A 15,729-nucleotide genomic window follows, 5' to 3' on the forward strand; every position below is an offset into this window, starting at 1 on the left:
GACACTTTTAGAGGTTTTTCGCCATTTTCTCTTTCATTTCCTTCATTACAACTGTGAAATTTCACATGAACATAGTTAGGTGCACCCTCAAGAAGAAGACTTAATTTGTTTACCCCTAACGAATGATTAATGCCCTTTCCAGGGCCGAATGTAGGGTCAACTAAACTACTTACTTTCACATCTTGGCAGTACCATATATCTGGACAGTTTGTTTTTTTTACAACTTATGGGAACCTCTGTACTGATGACATTTTGCTATGTGATGTGAAAAAGAGTCAAAGTATTCATTATTGGCCAGAAAGATATAAATTTTATTCAGATTTGTTTTGTGTGGAAAACTGCTATATGATAGTAAGAAATGCAGTGCGGATTTCCAAATCCCCCATGATAGTTTCATGCTTCAGTATGAATGACGAAATCAAAAAATGAAATTTCCTCCTCAATAAGTTATTTTTGTCAGATATAATTCCACATTATTGTTAAAAAATCAAATGTGTGTTTGACTTATAAAAGATTGCTAAAAATATAGCAAAATTTAGCAGCTGTCCGGTTTGGTGGTTGTCCAGATTTGGTGGTCCTCAACCAGTAGGATGCTTCGTTTCAATCTTCATGTTCCGTTGGGATTATTTTTCAATAAGATATTGCCTTTTATTATTCAAAATAAGCTACTATATATGCCCAGTCAGTGAATTCCACTTTTGTTTTTTAAACAGGTAGGGAGCATCGGTTTTACCGATATTTTCTTTTTTTTATCCATCTTTTCGTCTAATAATTTTGACACTTTTCGCTTCTTGCCATTTGTTTACACAAATCATATGACACAGAAATGGGATCAGTTCCTGAGGTAATGTGAACTAATTACAAAAGAACATGCCATATAACTGTTACCATCAACCTCAGCTCTTATTAGAAACCTCTATTTCCCACAAGATCACCTGGTTTTAAAACGTTACACAATATTAGTAAATTGAACAGGTAGTCGGTCGCGGCAATTTTGGATAGAATTTTACCAGGTTGTACAATTGTTACCGTATTTTCCCGTATAAACGCCACCGGGGGCGTTTATTTGAGGTAAAAAAATAAAAACTGAAAATGTTTACAAAACTTAAAAACATGGTTCAAACTAGCTGTCAAGTGTTTCTGTGTTGTTTAATCCCCCCAAAAACGTAATTATTTGGCATCCAGTTTAATGCAGTGTGTCTTTTATGCATTTAAATACGGTATCGATACCTCGTGTATTCCATGTCTGGCTTCTTGACAGGCTCGCAACAATACACATTACGTCATGACCCAAACAGCTGTGTACTCCGATAACATTTTCCTTAGTACATGCGGGTAGCTAATAGCGCAATACACAATGTCAGTGGTTTGACACGCTGCTGTGCCTGCTTTTAAATTAGGCAGTGGCTACGATTACGGTACCGTAATCCTAGCCTCCGGTTCTAGGATTACGGAAGTTCCGTATTCCTAGACAACCCTATGAGGATAGACTAGGATTACGAGAGTATTTTAAGAAGCATAAAGTATATGTTAGGACACGCATAAATGGTGTTGTAAACTAACTTATTTCACTTAATTTTTCAAGCCTGCCTTATAATTTCGTGTTTTCTATCGGCCGTTTTGGGTTAGTATAATCTTAATGGCGGCGCGCGGAGATATATTAGAAATACGAGTGTCAAAGTTAGATTTAAAAAAAATCTATACTTTGAATTTTATTATTTATAATCATATTGTATGTTATTAAAGACCATTTGTGGTGACTTGATGAAAAAAATGCAGGCATATACGAAACATAGATAATTCTATATTTCCGCCCAGCGCCATTAAGGTTATACTTACCCAAACGGCCGATCGATAGCACGAAATATTTAGTGAAAGTAAGTTAAATGAGTAAGTTTACAATGTCATTTATGCATGTCCTAACATAAATTTGATGCCTCTTAAATACTTCCGTAATCCTAGCCTATTCTCATAGGGTTGTCTAGGAATACGGAACTTCCGTAATCCTAGAACCGGAGGCTAGGATTACGGTACCGTAATCGTAGCCACTGCCTTTAAATTAAAAGTTCGTAAAACTGCCGAAGAAAAGGGTATATCGTAAACACATTGCTGCAAGTTTGTTTAAAGTCGGCGGGAAGCGTGTGCGCGAGTGGTGTAAAAACAAATCAAAAATGTATTTACCGTTTAATTTTCTGTTTGATGATTGGATACGTACCATACTTAGTACAAATGTTGTGGACTTACGGTACATGGACTGTTTAAAAGTGTGTTTAATTTTTGATACATTGGACTTTAGTACTTTAAATTACTTATTACATGGACTTACAAAAATGAGGTAGGGTATTTTGTTCTCGTTCTTGTTGACTTTTTTCCCCTCCAAAATGGGTGGGGGGGGGGCGTTAATTAGAGGGGGGGGCCTTAATTCGGGAAAATACGGTAAGTACATTATGAAAACGGAGAAATCTATGTTATTGAGTTAATAAAGAGTTAGGCCTAATAATGACATAGACAGATATGTATACTTTTATAAAAAAACAACAACCTTCTGTTTAGGGAGCTGATACACATTTAGTGCTAAAGTTGTGTTCTAGATTTTGACACAACATATTCATTTTTTTTGTGTTACATTTGTTTGGTTTATTTTAATAAGATTTATTCATCTATTACAAATATAGATTTCTCTTTTTATGCTCCCACTTTGTGGGGGGGGCATATAGATTTGCCCTTGTCCGTCCGTCCGTCCGAGCACACGATTGGTACCTTAGGTGATAGGAGGTGTGGCCTAGGACAATAAAAATCCTTTGTATTCATTCCGTAACCACTAGATTCTTTTGTTCTTTAAGTGGTCATTCTATTGTTTTCAAATAATGGAATGACCACCTAATACATGAATCATATTGGAGTGCGTCCTTCTGTCCTTCCGAGAATGTTGTGTCGCGCCTAGCTCCAAAAGTATTTGACGTAGGGTCACAAAACTTTACAGGGATGTTGGTTAGCATGTGTCGTTGTGCACCTGGGGTTTCGCGTCCAGATTAATTCAGTCATGTAGGGGTTATGGCCCCTGACTTGTAAAAATTGGTCATTTTAGTGTTGTGTCACGCCTAGCTCCAAAAGTATTTGACGTAGAGTCACAAAACTTTACAGGAATGTTGGTCAGCATGTGTAGTTGTGCACCTGGGTTTTGCGTCCGGATTCATTCAGTCATGTAGGAGTAATGGCCCCTAACTTAGTAAAAAATTGGTCATTTTAATGTTGTGTCGCGCGTAGCTCCAAAAGTATTTGACCTAGAGTCACCAAAGCTTACAGGAATGTTGGTCAGCATGTGCAGTTGTGCACCTGGGGTTTCCCGTCCGGATTCATTCAGTCTTGTAGGGTTATGGCCCCTGACTTAGTTAAAAATTGGTCATTTTAATGTTGTGTCGCGTGTAGCTCCGAAAGTATTTGACCTAGAGTCACCAAAGTTTACAGGAATGTTGGTCAGCATTTGCAGTTGTGCACCTGGGATTTCGCGTCTGGATTCATTCAGTATTGTAGGGGTTATGGCCCCTGTCCTTTGTCATGTAGTGGGGGCATCTGTGTCCCATGGACACATTTCTAGTTTTAGAGAAATTACAAAATATTTACAGTTTCTAATGCGAGTAATTTTACAGTATTTTAAATACACTCAATGCAACTAATAAGCCAGGTTTGAAAACAGATTGTGAGGGTTTTTTTGTGGACTCACTTTTTTGAAATCATTTATCCAGGGTTTGCAAGAGTTATCTTTCCTGTGGTTATTGCTACTGTTTATAAAATATCAGATCATAAATAAAAGCCATCCATAAACTGAACACGTATGGCTAACTAATAAGATACTAGGAACTGTATTATAGTTTTAGGATGCCATGTTGCTTTTGTTGATTTGTTAAATCTCGTATTCATATGTTGTAACGTTAGATTAAACTCTAAATCATTTTTTACTCATTTCTAATTTACCATAGGCCGTGTATAAGTGACCTTTGAAATAAAAAGAACTAGTATTAATCGGTCTATGATAGCCCAGTAATGAAATGACATAATAGTAAAATTATATTTTTATCTTGCCCCTCGTCGAGACTACGTAATCTAAAATCCAGAAGCAGCGACAGCATCAACAATTGGGAATAACTCAAAAACCGTTACATATATTTCTTTGAAACATTGTAGGATGATTTAGAAACTAATTTTACACCCATGGTGAGTCCTGGCCCCCTTGTGACCTTGACCTTGAAGAAATTAGCATTTTATAGAATTTTTGACACCTTTGAAAATTCACAAAAATGATAATTTTTCAAATAACCATTGCCTATATTATATTGCTTTGAAACCTTGTAAGTTGGTTCAAAAACTCATTTTACACCCCCATGGTGAGTCCTGACCCCTCAGTTACCTTGACCTTGACGAAATTAGCATTTTTAGCTCATCTGATTTTTTGGAAAAAAATGATGAGTTATTGTCATCACTTGAGCGGTTGTCGGCGTCGGCGTCGGCGTTGCCTGGTTAAGTTTTATGTTTAGGTTAGCTTTTCTCCTAAACTATCAAAGCTATTGCTTTGAAACTTGGAATAGTTGTTCACATTCATAAGCTGACCCTGTATAGCAAGAAACATAACTCCATCTTGCTTTTTGCAAGATTTATGGCCCCTTTTGTACTTAGAAAATATTAGATTTCTTGGTTAAGTTTTATGTTTAGGTCAACTTTTCTCCTAAACTATCAAAGCTATTGCTTTGAAACTTGGAATACTTGTTCACCATCATAAGCTGACCATGTACATCAAGAAACATAACTCCATCTTGCTTTTTGCAAGAATTATTGCCCCTTTTGGACTTAGAAAATCAGTTTTCTTGGTTAAGTTTTATGTTTAGGTCAGCTTTTATCCTAAACTATCAAAGCTATTGCTTTAAAACTTGCAACACTTGTTCACCATCATAAGCTGACCCTGTGCAGCAAGAAACATAACTCCATCCTGCTTTTTGCAAGATTTATGGCCCCTTTTGGACTTAGAAAATATCAGATTTCTTGGTTAAGTTTTATGTTTAGGTCAACTTTTTTCTTAAACTATTAAAGCTATTGCTTTAAAACTTGCACCTCTTGTTCACCATCATAAACTGACCCTGTACAGCAAGCAACATAACTCCATCCTGCTTTTTGCAATAATTATTGCCCCTTTTGGACTTAGAAAAATTATTTTCTTGGTTGAATATTATGTTTAAGTCAACTTTTCTCATAAACTATCAAAGCTATTGCTTTAAAACTTGCAACAGTTTTTCAGCATCATAAGTGGACACTGTACATCAAGAATAATAACTCTATCCTGCTTTTTGCAAGAATGATGGCCCTTTTTAGACTTAGAAAATCATGGGTAGGACAATATTTCTTTTATACAAAAAAAATCAGATGAGCGTCAAAAATGACAGTGTCTCAAAAACTGTTACATATATTGCTTTGAAACCTTGTAGGATGGTTCAAAAACTCATTTTACACCCTCTTGGTGAGTCCTTGCCCCCTAGTGACCTTGACTTTGAAGAAATTAGCATTTTTAAAAAATGATGCCTTTGAAAATTCACAAAAAAATGACTGCCTTAAAAACCGTTACATAATATTGCTTTGAAACCTTATAGGATGGTTCAAAAACTCATATTAGCTTCAGTGGGCGAGACACTTTCAGGCGACGGCCTTGTTTTTCTTTTGAAAGCAATGCATAATGTTGGTGCTCATGTTACACTTTTTTCCTTTAGATGGAAACTAGTGAAAGATAGGATAATAATAGTAAAATAATGAACTTTTAGCAAATTAACTGGCCTGGTCCAAAAAGCGATCTCTCTCACCTGGATAATACAGGCAAATTAACACTCGCCAATCTTTTACGACATTGCCCAATCAGCAAGCTGCTACATGTAAAAATTGCGATTTCCAGTAATTCTATTATTATTTAGACTTCATCTGATGACAAGTATATACTAAGCCCAAATGTATATTTGATACATTATTACTGAATGTCCAGTGTCTGTGCACATGTAAAGATTCTGGCATGTATATTGCTTCCAAAGTGGTGGAGTTATTTGATGGATTGTAAAGTATAACAATCTGATTGCTGTGATGAAAACATTATTTATGAAAAATCATAATTGAAACAAAATATGGACAGTTGTCATTTATGAATGATCCTTGTTTAGGTATGACTGCATGTATGGTAATGGGTGTCCAGGCACGTGTCCAGGTGGGGGGCCAGGGGGCCCGGGCCCCCCCAGCTGGCTGGCTAGTTACGATTTTTGTTACTATGGGCCCCTCAATTAACAAATTTATACACAAGCGCAACTGGCTTGATTTGACAGCAATACACAGGCTAAAGAGCCATAAAACCGTGTCCGGTAGTGGAAATTAGCCCCAGGCATGTCATAGGTAAAAGTTTATCTGTGCATGCTTCATTGATCGGTACTTGAGAAACTATTATGTTATTTACTCTTTGGAAGTGTTATAAAATGATCAGAACATTGTTGGTTTTGTTAAGTAAATCTTAAAATGAATCTGAAAATTGAAACATTATGATGGTTGTATTTTGTTTTTACATTAAGGCACATTCCCCAAATTTATTAAATTGATAGATATTTATCCTATCTTTTTATTTTACAACGATTATGAATTTGAAACTACTGTATCAATTTTACTCTTTTGGGTCCAATAACCTTACTTAAGGTTTCGATGGAGGCCTTGAGAAACAAAAATCAAACAACACCAAATCATAGAAAGAAAGAGTTGTTTGACATGAAAATTGAACAGCATGTAAAACATGTATATTACTTTAAGAAACAAGTGTCAGTATACTGATATAAACATTGAATTCCGGAAAAGGGCTGCCTAAAGGGGCTCCACTTCCGGACAGTTAAACGCCTTTAAAAACTCACCATTTTCAAAGAACAGTTACACATGTTCGTTTTGATGCATTTGCAATAGCGTGCGAGTGGTGAAATTTCGCATAACAAGGTGGAACACAGTTTTCAGCAATTGTTTATCTTTATTTCTTTACAAATGGCATTCATTTTCAAAGGGAGACAACTGTTCCCGATTATTTTAAGTACAAATGGCATTCATTTTCAAAGGGAAACAACTTTTTCCGATTATTTTAAGTAATCTTTGAGAAAAAGTTGTCTCCCTTTGAAAATAAATGCCATTTGTAAAGAAGAAAAGATAAACAATTGCTGAAAACTATGTTCCACCTTGTTACGTGAAATTTCACCACTCGCACGCTATTGCAAATGCATCAAAACAAACATGTGTAACAGTTCTTTGAAAATGGTGAGTTTTTAAAGGCGTTTAACTGTCCGGAAGTGGAGCCCCTTTAGGCAGCCCTTTTCCGGAATTCAATGTTTATATCAGTATACTGACACTTGTTTCGTAAAGTAATATACATGTTTTACATGCTGTTTAATTTTCATGTCAAACAACTCTTTCTTTCTATGATTTGGTGTTGTTTGATTTTTCTTTCTCAAGGCCTCCATCGAAACCTTAAAAACTCTCATAGTTTTAAAAGTAGTTTCTCAGTAAATCTTACAAAACGCATCTAAAACTCGTTACTTATGAGGGTTTTATACATAAAAATATCATTTAATATGTTCTGTGATGTTATAGTTTGTACAGTCAAAGAAGTATAAAATACACATCTATTTATTTTATAGATCTTTGGTCATTTGAAATCTATGATGTAAATAGTAATTGTCATAATACTTTGTTTTGTTTTGTTGGAAATCTAAAAAAATTTTGGCCATTTTGCAAATAGGATACCCTTAATAATTTGACTAGCCACTAGACTGATAATTATGATATTTCTATGTTTTTTTTCTTCTTTTTTATGTTCATAGAGACAAAAGCCAGTCTATTCTAGAGATTTTCTAAGAGGACTGATGTTAATATTGTAATATTGGACATAGTATATAGACTGGCTCAGTTCACTACATGAAATCATAAAAATGTGAAAAAAAATTATCATAGTCTAGGAGCTAGTCTACTTAATAATTATCTTAAAACTTCAACATTTTTTTCAACTGGGTATCATACAGAAAAATAAGTCCATACACTGTGACTGTGCAATCATACATACATTGAAAAGGCTTGATGAAATGATTAACAAGAGCTGTCTCCATAGGATGACACATGCCCCCGATGGCACTTTGAATGAATAGTTATGGCCGATGTTAGAATTTAGGACCTTTGACCTATGGACCTGGGTCTTGCGCGCGACACGTCGTCTTACTGTGGTACACATTCATGCCCAGTAATTTTAAAATCCATGCATGAATGACAAAGATATGGACCGGACACGCCCATCAATGCACTATCATGAAAAATGACCTTTAACGTCTAAGTGTGACCTTGACCTTTGAGCTACGGACCTGGGTCTTGCGCGCGACACGTCGTCTTACTGTGGTACACATTCATGCTAAGTTATTTGAAAATCCATCCATCGATGACAAAGATATGGACCGGACACGAATGCACTATCATGAAAAATGATCTTAAAAGTCTAAGTGTGACCTTGACCTTTGAGCTACAGGCCTGGGTCTTGCGCGCGACACGTCGTCTTACTGTGGTACACATTCATGCCAAGTTATTTGAAAATCCATCCATCGATGACAAAGATATGGACCGGACACGAATGCACTATCATGAAAAGTGATCTTTAAAGTCTAAGTGTGACCTTGACCTTTGAGCTACGGACCTGGGTCTTGCGCGCGACACGTCATCTTACTGTGGTACACATTCATGCCAAGTTATTTGAAAATCCATCCATCGATGACAAAGATATGGACCGGACACGAAAATTGCGGACAGACCGACAGACTGACAGAATGACAGACGGTTCAAAAACTATATGCCTCCCTTCGGGGGCATAAAAAGTAGACTTTTCCTTAAATATATTGTAGCAGTGTGTGTATAATGTATATAATTAGTCTATGATATCGATTGTCCGATTAGCTCAGTTGGTGGAGCATCTGACTTGCAAGCAGAAGGTCGCAGGTTCGAGTCCTGTATAGTCCTGTATCGGGCTGCACATTTTTCCGCACCTATTACATTGGTGCCGTGAGTGTGGTGACTAGCCTTGGAATCCTAGAGCTAGGGTGAAGCAATGGCTAGGTTAGTCAAAAGAACCTGAGTTTGTCTTTGAAAAAAAGGAGAGAGGAATGTAGCAGTGTGTGTATAATGTATATAATTAGTCTATGATATTGATTGTCCGATTAGCTCAGTTGGTAGAGCATCTGACTTGCAAGCAGAAGGTCGCAGGTTCGAGTCCTGTATCGGGCTGCACATTTTTCCGCTCCTTTTACAATATGATACATTCATGCATCCTTAAAGGTGTTTCAGGTAGCAGGAAAATGCATCTATTCATGTGCCATATTAAAAAAATCCGCAGTCCGGAGGGGATACCCTTCCGAACCCACCCCAGGTTGGGCCCCCCAGCAAACAAATCCTGCACACGGGCCTGGTGTCCTGGTAATGCAGCTGCTATTCTAGGTATATGTTATAATTCTGGTAATGGGTGTCCTGGTAATGCAGCTGCTGTTCTAGGTATATGTTATAATTATGGTAATGGGTGTCCTGGTAATGCAGCTGCTGTTCTAGGTATATGTTATAATTATGCAGACTTGTTTTGATTTAATAATATTACAAAAATATTTAATGGTAATTTTTTTCTGGAAAACTGAAATTTATTAAGCACATTGACAATGGTGTTAATAATTCTGTTTGATCAAAATGACTTATAAATGTAAATTGATGTTTTATATTGATTACAGTACATTTATGCATCATTCACAATCTTAAACAAGTAAGTATATATGCAAGGCATACCACATGGTATTATGTCATATGCTTGGGCTCCCTAAGTTTCAGAAGTGAAACAAGCCCAGCTTACTAATAGCTGTTGAGTGTGAATTTGTAATACCAAGGACAGGTACCAATAATTATGTCTTCCCCCCCACTGGGGGAAACATATTGTTTTTGCCCTGTCCGTCCGTATGTCACACTTCATTTCCGAGCAATAACTGGAGAACCATTTGACCTAGAACCTTCAAACTTCATAGGGTTGTAGGGCTGCTGGAGTAGACGACCCCTATTGTTTTTGGGGTCACTCCGTCGCTGTTCTAGGTATATGTTATAATTATGGTAATGGGTGTCCCGGTAATGCAGCTGCTGTTCTAGGTATATCTTATAATTATGCAGACTTGTTTTGATTTAATAATATTACAAAATTATTTAATGGTAATTTTTTTCTGGAAAACTGAAATTTATTAAGCACATTGACAATGGTGATAATAATTCTGTTTGATCAAAATGACTTATAAATGTAAATTGATGTTTTATATTGATTACAGTACATTTATTCCTCATTCACAATCTTAAACAAGTAAGTATATATGCAAGGCATACCACATGGTATTATGTCATATGCTTGGGCTCCCTAAGTTTCAGAAGTGAAACAAGCCCAGCTTACTAATAGCGGTTGAGTGTGAATTTGAAATACCAAGGACAGGTACCAATAATTATGTCTCCCCCCCTCTGGGGGAAACATATTGTTTTTGCCCTGTCCGTCCGTATGTCACACTTCATTTCCGAGCAATAACTGGAGAACCATTTGACCTAGAACCTTCAAACTTCATAGGGTTGTAGGGCTGCTGGAGTAGACGACCCCTATTGTTTTTGGGGTCACTCCGTCGAAGGTCAAGGTCACAGGGGCCTGAAAATTGAAAACCATTTCCGATCAATAACTAGAGGACCACTTGACCCAGAATGTTGAAACTTCATAGGGTGATTGGTCATTAAGAGTAGATGACCCCTATTGATTTTGGGGTCACTCCCTCAAAGGTCAAGGTCACAGGGGCCTGAACATTGAAAACCATTTCCGATCAATAACTAGAGAACCACTTGACCCAGAATGTTGAAACTTTATAGGATGATTGATCATGAAGAGTAGATGACCCCTAATGATTTTGGTGTCACTCCGTCAAAGATCAAGGTCACAGGGGCCTGAACATTGAAAACCATTTTCGATCAATAACTAGAGAACCACTTGACTCAGAATGTTGAAACTTCATAGGATGATTGGTCATAAAGAGTAGATGACCCCTATTGATTTTGGGGTCACTCCGTCAAAGGTCAAGGTCACAGGGGCCTGAACATTGAAAACCATTTCCGATCAATAACTAGAGAACCACTTGACCCAGAATGTTGAAACTTCATAGGATGATTGATCATGAAGAGTAGATGACCCCTATTGATTTTGGGGTCACTACCTCAAAGGTCAAGGTCACAGGGGCCTGAATATTGAAAACCATTTCCGATCAATAACTTGAGAACCACTTGACCCAGAATGTTGAAACTTAATAGAATGATTGGTCATGCAGAGTAGATGACCCCTAACGATTTTGAGATCACTCTGTTAAAAGTCAAGGTCACAGGGGCCCGAACATTGAAAACCATTTCCGGTCAGTAACTTGAGAACCACTTGACCCAGAATGATGAAACTTCATAGGATGATTGATCATGCAGAGTAGATGACCCCTAACAATTTTAGGGTCACTCTATTTAAGGTCAAGGTCACAGGGGCCTGAACATGGGTAACCATTTCCAGTCAATAACTTGAGAACCTCGTCGACCCAGAATGTTGAAACTTCATAGGATGTTTGTTCATGCAGAGTGAATGACCCCTATTGTTTTTGGGGTCATTCTGTTAAAGTTCAAGGTCACAGAGGCCAGAACATAGATAACCAGTTCCGATCAATAACTTGAGAACCACTTGACCCAGAATGTTGAAACTTCATAGGATTATTGAACATGCAGAGTAGAAGACCCCTATTGATTTTGGGGTCAGTTTATTAAAGGTCAAGGTCACAGTGGCCTGTTCATGTAAAATCGTTTTTTGGAAATAACTTCAGAACCACTTGACCTACAATGTTGAAACATAATAGGATGATTGGACATGCAGAGTAGATGACCCCTATTTGTTTTGAGGTCACTTGATCAAAGGTCAAGGTCATAGGAGTCTGAACAGTGACTTGAGAACCACTAGGCCAAGAATGTTGAAATTTAGCGGGATGACTGGACATGCCAAGTAGATGATCCCTATTGCAGGCAACCATCAGTGTCTCTTTGACTTTCGCTCCTGACCCCTATTGACTTCTTGCCTATAGGACTTTGCATTGGGGGAGACATGTGCTTTTTTACAAAAGCATTTTCTAGTTCTTCATTTTTTTTATAAAAATGTAAAACTACCTATTCAGTGTGTTGAACTGCAATAACAACTGTAATGACCTTGTTCTTTGATGGATACGAGCCCAGATGTATGTGAGATTGCACAAGGCAATGTTAGATATTATTCTGTGCTTATTAGCTCATCTGATTTTTTGAAAAAAAATGATGAGTTATTGTCATCACTTGAGCGGTTGTTGGCGTCTGCGTCGGCGTTGCTTGGTTAAGTTTTATGTTTAGGTAAGCTTTTCTCCTAAACTATCAAAGCTATTGCTTTGAAACTTGGAATACTTGTTTACCATCATAAGCTGACCCTGTATAGCAAGAAACATAACTCCATCTTGCATTTTGCAAGATTTATGGCCCCTTTTGTACTTAGAAAATATCAGATTTCTTGGTTAAGTTTTATGTTTAGGTCAACTTTTCTCCTACACTATCAAAGCTATTGCTTTGAAACTTGGAATACTTGTTCACCATCATAAGCAGACCCTGTACATCAAGAAACATAACTCCATCTTGCTTTTTGCAAGAATTATTGCCCCTTTTGGACTTAGAAAATCAGTTTTCTTGGTTAAATTTTATGTTTAGGTCAACTTTTATCCTAAACTATCAAAGCTATTGCTTTAAAACTTGCAACACTTGTTCACCATCATAAGCTGACCCTGTACAGCAAGAAACATAACTCCATCCTGCTTTTTGCAAGAATGATGGCCCCTTTTGGACTTAGAAAATATCAGATTTCTTGGTTAAGTTTTATGTTTAGGTCAACTTTTTCTCTTAAACCATCAAAGCTATTGCTTTAAAACTTGCAACTGTTGTTCACCATCATAAGCTGACCCTGTACAGCAAGCAACATAACTCCATCCTGCTTTTTGCAATAATTATTGCCCCTTTTGGACTTAGAAAAATCATTTTCTTGGTTGAATATTATGTTTAAGTCAACTTTTCTCATAAACTATCAAAGCTATTGCTTTAAAACTTGCAACAGTTTTTCACCATCATAAGTGGACACTGTACATCAAGAAGCATAACTCTATCCTGCTTTTTGCAAGAATGATGGCCCTTTTTAGACTTAGAAAATCATGGGTAGGACAATATTTCTGTTATACAAAAAAAATCAGATGAGCGTCAGCACCCGCAAGGCGGTGCTCTTGTTTTTCTCAGTAAAAATTGGATAAACCACTAGACGGACATGGTTTCTGATACGCAAAATTAGCCATGTATACAGAAAGTCAGCCGTAGAAATATAAGTAACAATGAAAAGTAAGCACTTAATATTTTATGATGGTAACATCTTTTTTTTCCTCCAGGACAATCATCTGAGAGTAGAGCAAGCATGCCAGGCTGGCCAGGAGTTTTCAAAGCTGTATTATGATACTATTGATAAAAAGCGACATGTAAGTATTACAAGACATGCATAATAAAATTATAGTGTGAAGTGAATATTACTGTGGTGACAAATAACTTTTAAGCCCAGATATTTTTACTCAGAAGTGATAACATTTTGTTATTTGACTTCAGCTGCAGTTGAAAGAAGATGGGGAGTATAAAACTGATAATAAATATGTTATTGCTTTGCGCATGTCGGTTGGTCTGTCCATCCATCTGTTGGTTTTGTTTTTGTTGGGTTTAACGTCGATTCGACACAATTATAGGTCATATGGCGGTTTTCCAGCCTTTGATGGTGGGAAGACCCCAGATGCCCCTCCTTGTGTTATTTCATTACGGGAGGGCACCTGGGTAGAACCACTGACCTTCCATAAGCCAGCTGGATAGCTGCCTCACATGAGAAATTCAACACCTCGGGTGAGACTCAAACCGTCTGTTGATAGAGCAAATGGTTTCTGCTCATTAACTTGAGAACCATTTGATCTAGAACATTCAAACTTGGTAGCATAATTGGGCTTGTGAAGTAAATGACCTGCTTAGGTTTGGGAATGACTAGGTCAAAGGTCAAGGTTACAGGGACCCAAACTTTGAAAACAGTTTCTGCTCAATAACTTGAGAACCATTTGATCCAGAAACTTCAGCTTAACAAAGCATGATTTGGCTTATAAAGTAGATGACACCTACAGATTCTTGGCCAATAGGTCAAAGGTCAAGATCACTGTTGCCTGAACCTTGAAAATGGTTTCCACACAGAAAATTTGAAAACCACTTGACCCAGAACCTTCGAACTTGATAGCATGATTTGGCTTATGATGTAGATGACCTGAACTGATTTTGGGGTCAGTAAGTCAAATGTCAAGGTCACAGGTGCTTAAACCTTAAAAACGGTTTCTGCACAATAACTTGAGAACCACTTGACCAAGTATCTTCAAACTTGATATCATGAATTGATTGAGCTTATAAAATACTGTAGAATCTGGTAAATAAGCGCATATTCGAATATAAACACATATCAAAAGTAAGCGCATACGGCCTTACCGTTATTCCGTATGGGATAATAAGCACATGTCATGCCCTTACCATAATTTTGTCTCTAAAGTAGGCCCATATCTGATTACTGGTAAACAAACAACAGATGCAGAAAAAAGCTGTAATTAATGGTATTATACAGTAATAATTGATTATCATAAATACAGGTGACAAGTTTTCATACCTGCTGAATAGCGGATGGGTGTTAAAAGATTATAACGTAAATTCAGTGAATTAAAGTAAAAGTTTGAATACCAGAAAAGTTGTTTGCGTGGTCATAACAGTTTGTCATTCTTTTGTAAATTTTTGAAAAGAATATGGATAAAATGCTAAATCTTACAGTTGAACAATTATTGAAGGGTCCGAGAGATTGAACATATTTTGCAAATTATGAAGTTCATTATGGTTTCATTATGTATAAATACTGTAGCCCTATGCAATAAAAGGAAGTAGTTCACTGCCCACGTCCATGACCATATGTTTTTTTCATTTTTTCAACCAAAGTAAGCACTGTCATTATTCCTAATATATCAAAAGTAGTTGCACACGGCTTGTCTATAAGCGCATATCAAAAATAAGCGCATATTTTTAGCTTAAGTATAAGCGCATATCAAAAATAGGCGCATAAAAGTGTCACTAAAATCATTATAAGCGTATACGCTAATTTACCAGATTTTACAGTAGATGATGTCTATGGCTTGGGGGTCAGCAGGTAAAAGGTCAAGGTCGTAGTGACAGTGAGATGATATATGATATTTTTATTGAAAGCTTGAGATGGCTTGGACCTATTGCTGTATTGCACGATTTTCTGTGGTCAGTAGATGACCCCTATTGTTTTGGAGGTGAAAGGTCAAGGTCACATTGACCTTGTGACTTAAAGTGTATATTAGATGTGTAGCTGGAGATTGCCTAGGCCTATAGTTGTCAGACTTCATAGTATGCTTATTTATCATCAATGGATAAACCCAAAAGTAGGTCATTAGATCAAAGTAACAACAAAAAACACATCCAGTTTCCTCTGGCGGGTCACATGAGGAGACATATTGTCTT

The 15,729-nt window shown here is 37.0% G+C and overlaps 1 protein-coding gene across 1 annotated transcript in view; it reads left to right on the top strand.

Moving 5' to 3' along the window:
- The first annotated feature begins 730 nt into the window (after positions 1 to 730).
- Positions 731 to 15,729, top strand: part of LOC123556938 (NTF2-related export protein 1-like) — a 32,743-nt gene continuing 17,744 nt past the window's right edge. The window contains exons 1-2 of the mRNA XM_045348039.2: positions 731 to 844; positions 13,572 to 13,658. Of these exons, the coding sequence (XP_045203974.2) occupies positions 827 to 844; positions 13,572 to 13,658 (105 nt within the window). The 5' untranslated portion in view covers positions 731 to 826. The remainder of the gene's footprint in view (positions 845 to 13,571; positions 13,659 to 15,729) is intronic.

Source organism: Mercenaria mercenaria, chromosome 5 (genome assembly GCF_021730395.1).
Source record: "Mercenaria mercenaria strain notata chromosome 5, MADL_Memer_1, whole genome shotgun sequence".
In the NCBI taxonomy this organism is placed as follows: Eukaryota; Metazoa; Mollusca; class Bivalvia; order Venerida; family Veneridae; genus Mercenaria; species Mercenaria mercenaria.